The sequence below is a fragment of the Chanos chanos genome, chromosome 8, assembly GCF_902362185.1.
Source record: "Chanos chanos chromosome 8, fChaCha1.1, whole genome shotgun sequence".
Lineage (NCBI taxonomy): Eukaryota > Metazoa > Chordata > Actinopteri > Gonorynchiformes > Chanidae > Chanos > Chanos chanos.
In genome coordinates this window covers 30,456,594-30,464,257 of record NC_044502.1, presented here as the reverse complement: position 1 = coordinate 30,464,257, position 7,664 = coordinate 30,456,594, and the positions used below count along the sequence as shown (strand labels likewise).

The 7,664-nt window shown below is 38.4% G+C and overlaps 1 protein-coding gene across 1 annotated transcript; it reads right to left on the bottom strand.

Annotated features, from left to right (window-relative positions):
- Window positions 1-1,097: 1,097 nt before the first annotated feature.
- Window positions 1,098-5,994, bottom strand: arl3l1 (ADP ribosylation factor like GTPase 3, like 1). The gene is made up of 6 exons (XM_030782267.1): window positions 5,977-5,994; window positions 5,333-5,476; window positions 3,199-3,315; window positions 2,925-2,975; window positions 1,592-1,777; window positions 1,098-1,145 (listed from the first exon to the last, which is right to left on the bottom strand). The coding sequence occupies exons 1-6, from the start codon at window positions 5,992-5,994 to the stop codon at window positions 1,098-1,100; spliced, it is 564 nt and encodes a 187-aa protein (XP_030638127.1).
- Window positions 5,995-7,664: the final 1,670 nt, after the last annotated feature.

Here is a 7,664-nt window from a genome sequence, read left to right as displayed (position 1 = left end):
TGTTCATTAATATTCAGCTTTGATTAACTGTAATTGCAGCAGCTTTCCACTAAAACGCAGCCTCCTACACAACAGTGAAACAGTTTTCCTGTGTATTAGATGCTGCAATTGGATAGGAACAATATGAAATTTACTCCATGTATACCCAGTGAATGATGAATGCTATTGTCTCTTGAGATAAATATTGTCAACAATTTTAGCCTTGAGTCTACTGAGTATTAAATATTGAGCATATAATATACTATTCAAGTCCTTCATTGGAGGATCCCAAAAGCTATGAATTTTTCTTTTGAGCACACTGACTGTATTATAAACAGGCCCATGATACAACCCGCTGTTATGGACCATAATGGAAAACTGGTTCAGTTTGCAGGAAAGACAAGCAGCAAGAAAAGCTGTGAGGCTGTCAAAAGTCACATGATTCATACATGGAATGAGTACATTTGTAACAAATCATAGTCTGAATTCATAGAAAATGTGTGCCTGTGAAACACTTTTTTTTTTTTTTTTTTGCTTGTGTACATCATGATGCTAATTAAAAGTATTCACAGATTGTACTGTATTTATTTGACAGTCATGTTTAAGATTTGCAGAACACACAGAGTCTGTTTATGATATATAACCTTTGGCATGAATCTGTCTCTATACCAGGCTTCCTTTCATATACCGAGAAGCTCCGTCCTCAACATTGTTTATTGTTCGTTATCATGTGTTCCAGAACTTTCTAGACAGGGACTGTCCTGACTGAGCAACCTGAAAGACAAAGCTTGTAAACAAAGCCTGAGCGTAACACTGGGGTCACATCTGAGAACAGTGAACAAAACTCTGTCAGTTACAGAGGAATTGAGGGGCACATTCAGGTTTTTGGTCATGGGCTTACAGGTTTTTACTCATTGGCTATAGCAAAATTCTCTTTGGTTTTCTGTGTATAGCTGATAAATCAAAAGCCTTTAGGTGGCTTTTATGGTTCACCTTTTTTCACATTACAAAATATTAAAAAAACAGCTTTGAACTTATCTTATTTACTTTAAAGTCTTACACCTTTATTGAAATAACAGAATACTTTGGTACAAAATGTCAGTGGTGAGTGAGCAAGTTTATTTCTTCTTATTTACAATGTTGTTGCTGATCCAGTTCATGCCATCCTGAAGAAAAACAAACAAACATGTAAACAAGCTAGTTGATTAGGATAAAAACCCTGCATGTACAGTATGGTGAGTCACTGCAAGGTGAAACCTAATGGCACAACTTTTTTATAAGGTCTTTCAGACCCTTATTTAGATTCAGTGGGCTTCTTTTTTTAATCAAGTGGGAATATCCTGAATAAGACATTTGAGGCGTGTCATAAGCTATTCAGATACGTTTAACAAACTGGAACTGTAGAGCAGATAGGAGCAAAATGACATCAGTCTGAAACTTCTGAAACCTCTATGGCTTTTATAGCATTCACTCATCAATTTCTGTATCTCTTGCAGAGATACGATGGAATCTCACTGTTCCTTGTCTGCCTCTTTGTTTTCACGGTTATAAATGCCCTGTCTACTTATTTGGTAGGTGGATGATATTTGCATACGTGTATGTGGATACCCACCTGTACACCCTCCCCGGAGACGGCGGAACAGGCTTGGATCTGCCATTCACGGTCCCTGTATGTATGCAGATTAAGCCCCTCAGCGATCTCACTGGCTGGTGACGCAGTGGCCAAGTCTTGTTTGTTGGCAAATATAAGCACAGGGACACCTTTCAAATTCTCCTCGTCAATAAGCTCAGAGAGCTCCTGTAGGCAGAAAAATTACAGCTGGTTTACTGAGCAGGAATGAGTCACAGCCATTGACAGTGACATTGTGTGCATTTTGAATATGCAGTTTTGATTAGTCTTTTACAGACTTTCAGGGTTCAGTTGATGCTTATTAGAAAACAGTTTGAGTTTCAGAGTGTTCTGTCTCCTGTAGAGTCTTTTTTTTTTTCTTCATTTTTGGCATCAGCTGGAGTTTAGGTTGTGAACTAGGCAGAGGTGCTGCAGTTTATCTGCAACCAGCAATTGTTAGAATGGCTAAGAGGGCTCTTTGGTGAAGTATACATATACACACGCGTGCACACACATGCACACACATTGATCATTTAGTTCTCCTCATGTTCATTTATTAATGTGTATCAGTGTACATGCTGCCACATGGGCCAGGACATTTGCTCAGTGGTTGAGTCTGTACACAGTTCCCAGCAAATCTGTTGAGTAAAGCTGAACAGGAGGAAAGCTGCCACATGGATTCAGCATTCAGCCATGTGAGTTGCTATGCAGCACAGCAGAATGTAGCTTTAGTTCCTATTGTGAAAGACCTGATCTTTCTCTGTTCTTTGATAATCTGCTCATATGCAGATTGCAAGCAGAAGTACTGTGGGTACACATATATCAGTAATGCCATTCCTTTGCTAGGAAGCAATATCATTTGTATTCAGTCATTTTTAAAAGAAGAAATATCTTTGTGTGTTATTTGCAAGGAATTTTTCTCTTCTTAGTCAAGGAATTTCTCTCTCTTCTTAAGTTTTAAACTAAGTTATGTGATGACTGATTCCATGAAAACTGTACACTACTTTGACAGTGTAGAGTGTCTATAGCTTTATATTGAGTTTATATGCCACTATCTGATGCTCTTCAGTCAGCTTTAGTGCACTACAACTATGAAGTGCATTGTCTGTTTGTTATATTGTTTTTGTTGTAGATTCACCTTCAGATCACTAAATTAAATGGTTGAAACTCAGAAACTGTGCCTCAAGCATTGTAATAAAGGAGTTTAGTTGTCTGTCAGCTCTTAGCAGGATACAGCAGGGTAGAACAGATTATGTTATGAAATTATGATATGAGACCCGTATATAGACTTTACAATGCTGATGCAATAAATGCCATCATTCCTTTTGGTTCTTACCAGCCCTGTCTCCTCAAACCTCTTCTTATCAGCACTGTCAATGACGTAGATCTGAGAGAGAGAGAGAGAGAGAGACAGAGAGAGCATTTATAAATCAAAATCAAAATATTATCCTATATCTGGTGATAGCAAACCAGTATCGGTGTATTCTCTATGAACAGACAGCCATATATTTGATCTGTTCATCTACTGAATGTTACACAAATACTCATGTCAGACAAACAGGTGTAATATACTAACAAGTTTTCTGGCTAGTCAAACATAAGTGACATACCAACAAGTCTGTGTTCTCCAGGTATTTTTTCCAGAATGGACGGATTTTTCTCTGTCCTCCAATATCCCACACATTCAGTTTCATGCCATGACAGGTCACACTTTTAATGTTGAAGCCCTGGAGAAATTGGAAAACTGTGTTACTGGGAGATACAGGCACTTTTGTCAGTTTAACTAAAAAAAAAAAAAAACCCAACAAAACAGTTTCTCTAATTAACGGTGTCACCTCATCAGGAGGAGTTAGAGGCACAATGTGTCAAAACTAAAGTCTATTTTTAGTGGGTCCCTGAGTGGACTCCAAGTTCCCTGACTTTATGCTTGAGTAATCTTCAACTTCAGGATTAAAGGAACTGCCGTGTGGCTATTCTTAGGGGAGATCTGCTTCCTTCACAAGCTACTTCTCTGTGCTTGACTGCTCATACTGTAACATATATATATATATATATATACCATCAGCTGGGATAACCGGATATACTCCTTATTCCCATCTCTTACTCTACAAGAGATGATCTGAGGTAAACAGAAAATTAGTTTGAGGCTATTGCAAACATCTTATACAAATATCCAAGTAAACATTGTCAAGAGCACAAGAAGTGAACTTTTGCCTGCGCAGTCTTAAATGAGTTCAAAAACATATATTTGTGTAAAGTGAAGAAACAAACCAACTGTTTAAAAATTGTGATACAATGTACAAACAAGATGGTCTTAGCAAATACTCGCCCAACCATGAATATATGGTCAGTAATGTCCCACATAGCTATGTTTTTAAGGCTAATGTCAGACCTTATGTACTGACTTGTATGACACATGCCATGTGAGGTTATGACATGGATGTTTAGAAACATGGCCTGCAATGACCCCCAACCCTGGGCTAGCACAATAAACCCACATCTCTTTACGGGCAAACTAATCCAATAACTGACATGTTTTTTGGAACGCTCCAGGTTCCACAGAAACTCTTCCTGTCTCTCTAGCTCTTAATGTCAGTAGAATAATGTGAGCCATTGTGCTATTGTCCCAGAGTGCCAAGTTGACTTATCTTTTGAGGTTCTCGGTGGGAAATATTCAGAACACCCAAAGGGATACTTGTCAGAGGGCCCTTTAGATCACAGGTCTTTTCCACAGTCTCTATGATATGATGTCAAAATATAATTTCATGACTCACATGACATAATTCTGAGGACTAGAGAGAGGTGACTGGCTTTTAGACGCTCTTTGAATCTGTATGTTAAAAAAGAAGCTAAAATGTTTGATTGCACTCAACAAAAACTTAAACTTAAAACTTAAATTTGGTGATTATTTTTCTTTTTTAGAAGTAGTTAATTTATAGTTGAAGATAGTTATAGGTGAAAAACCACTTTTACAGCTTTGTGTTACATCTCATCTGCACCCTCCTGACCCAAAACTGAGATTACCTTGAGATTAGCCAGACAAACTCCACACACTCAGTCAGACATGTTACACAAGAATCATAAATTAAAGGTAATTCCAGAGTAAAGCAATTCACACATTTATATCTGATTAATACATTTTAAATTTACTGTCACTTATACAGTACGGATAGACCATGTTAGTCTGTGACCTGTCCAAAATGTCTTTTCATTAGCCTCTTTAAACTTGGCTACATGAATCAACAGTCCATGTTTTAAGGTCCATCTTTTTTCTTTAAAATCACTTTTGCCATAGAAATAGTAAGTATGACAAATGGACACTCTAACAATATCAGATGCATTACAGCAGGTGAAGTGTGTTTAAATAAGTTTGGTCTTACTCAAATACACACATTAAAAAAGTGAAACCTAAATGGCAAGTACACAGTGTCCGTTGCTTTCCAGTGAACTCTTCACCTCTCTTCACTACAGATAACCAAGCACGGCATAAACCATCGTGGCACTGGGTCATGTTGTTTTCGTAATCAACCCTCTGCATCTCATGTAGGTTAGGCTCTAATCTTAGGACACAGCAGTGAAACAGGACATCCTAGGACTCTCACAGAGAGAGCCCAGTTCTATTGGCTCCACGTCACTGTATTTTTAAAAATTTTTACACAAAGATCAATATACATTCATCTAAAGCTAAAACTTATAGTCAAGTGGGTTGCGAGTCATATCTTGATTTCCAAAGACATATCTGACCTGAGTTGGTGTGATGGTGTTGACATCCTCAGAAGCAAGTTGTTTAAGTAAAGTGGTTTTGCCTGCGTTGTCCAGACCAAGCAGAACTATCCGTAGCTCCTGTTCTGTTGTGCCCTTCAGTTTCTCAATAACGGAGAATAAACCCTTGATAGACACAATAAGATGTTTATGATTTAAAATGTCGTTTTGTGGTGAACTGTCCAGTAAAAAGGGCATGACTGGAAAACATTGCTTTTTTTGTAACTCAAAATAACGTTTCTCCTTACACCCTTTTTGTAGCAGTGCGCAAACAGGCCTGGAGTACAGACAAATGGTCACACATTCACAGGACAACAATTACCAAAGGATAGTTCCATATTTCTACGTGTCACACTATAAAAAATCTACTTGAGAGAAAAATGGTGCTAATCAAACATTTGAAGCCTTGTGTGAACTCCAATTGAATTTCAAATCAAAGCATCTTTTCTCATCCTTGAATAATAGATATATTACAGTGAGAGTATGAAAAAGCTTGACAACCTAACAGACCTGAAATTTCTCAGTAAATGAGTAACATATATGTCCTCTGTGTAGTTGGAAAGACCTAGTTTACAATTAGGTTAAAAGTAATTCTGGCTCTCTAGATCCCCTGATTACATACGCACCTTTTGAACTTCCCCCATATTATCTTGAGTTGATTTGATGGCAGACAGTGACAGAGAGAGAGAGAGAGAGAGAGAGAGAGAGAGAGAAAGACAGGGAGAAGCTACATCATACGGTGGTTATCCAGAGGTGAATGCTGGGTATTTCCAGTGATCTGCAATCAGAAAAGGTTCACACAACTTCCCCTTCTACTTCGAACAGTGATTTGCAAGGTGGAGTCCTCCTTCTCTCTGTCTCTCCTCAACAGGAAGAAGAAGCGAAGGAAAGAAGGAGAGCGAGGTGGCAGTGGTGGGGAGGGGTAGGGGGTGGAGGTGGATTAGTAGGCCGCAATTAGCAGTCTCACCACCCGCCTTCCCAACCCCCACTGCTCCTCTCTCCCACTCCACCAAGTACTGTATTAAAGACTTACCTGGATTATCCTGCCCTGCCACCTGCTCCAGAGGAGTCTGTGAAGCTCTCTGTCTCGCAGCTACAAGGAGGAGGTCCCTCTTTATTTCTAGTCTTTCCTCCTATTTTTCTGTCTCTGTTTCTTGCTACTTCCTCAGTCACTCCGATCATTTGTGTCAAAAATCCTCTTGGCGAGTCACAATCACATCAGCATGAATCTTTTGCTCATCACTAATTTCCTAGTTAGAAAGATCTGGAAGTATTCACCCTAAACAGCCCAACATGATATTTCCACAGAGCACTGATTTGCATTTGCACTTTCTGTTATGGAGGATTAGGGCTACGTGGCTCTTGTCCTCTCAGAAGTGGTAGCACCCAGATTATGGTAGAGGAATCCGATAGTCAGAAACACTCTGTAAAAACTTATTTTACATGCTCTACTTACTTTCTTATTTTTAATACAGAGAGAAAACATCATTCACGCCATTACATTTTGATTACGCCCTTTTAAAAGATTTTCTTTAAAAAGGAATTTCTGTATTTGTTCTCTAACCACAGACATATTTCTGAATGTAGCTGCTCACCATATATAAATAATAGCTTAATCATGAATTAATGATAAAGGTAGCTTTTTCTGTCTTTAGGATCATTTGTGCACATTAAAAAGACACAATAAATTTTTTCTTAATATCATAAATGTACTATGCTACATAAAAAGAGGTTTTCAAAGAAGTAGAAATTTTTCCAAAGTGGTCCAAGGGTTTAGTATTTTGAGTTCATTTCTTTCTTTCTTTCTTTTTCTTTTTAAGAAACTGTTCCAGAAAATTATCAAAACAACCACATCCTCTTTTGTGAGTCAGCATGGAGCCCTGTAAGCTTTTCTCCACACGTTAATAAGAGACGATGGGGAGCATCTTTGTTCTCTGTCCTCCCAGGCAGTAGAAATATAATAGATCCTGTCTCCTGTGTCTCTCTGTCACTCTTATCACTGTCCTCCAAAATGATTCTGCAACTGCTTCTATTGTTGAGAACTGGCAGTAAAGTGACTCCATTCCCTGCTCTGATAGACAGGAAACCAATCTTGGCCAATTATCGCTAGCTCCCTCTTCCTGATGGGTCCACAACAGAGGGGTCATCTCACTCATAAAACTACCTTTCTCGTCTCTTCATTTGCACAACCAAAGGAAAGTTGCTGTGTCATTGTTGGATCTTTTATGTGATCTTATTCTCCAGATAAGATGCTGGAGAAAGTTTCAGCTTAAGTGCATGACAGTCTACAATGTTTTTCAAAAAAAGTAAACAG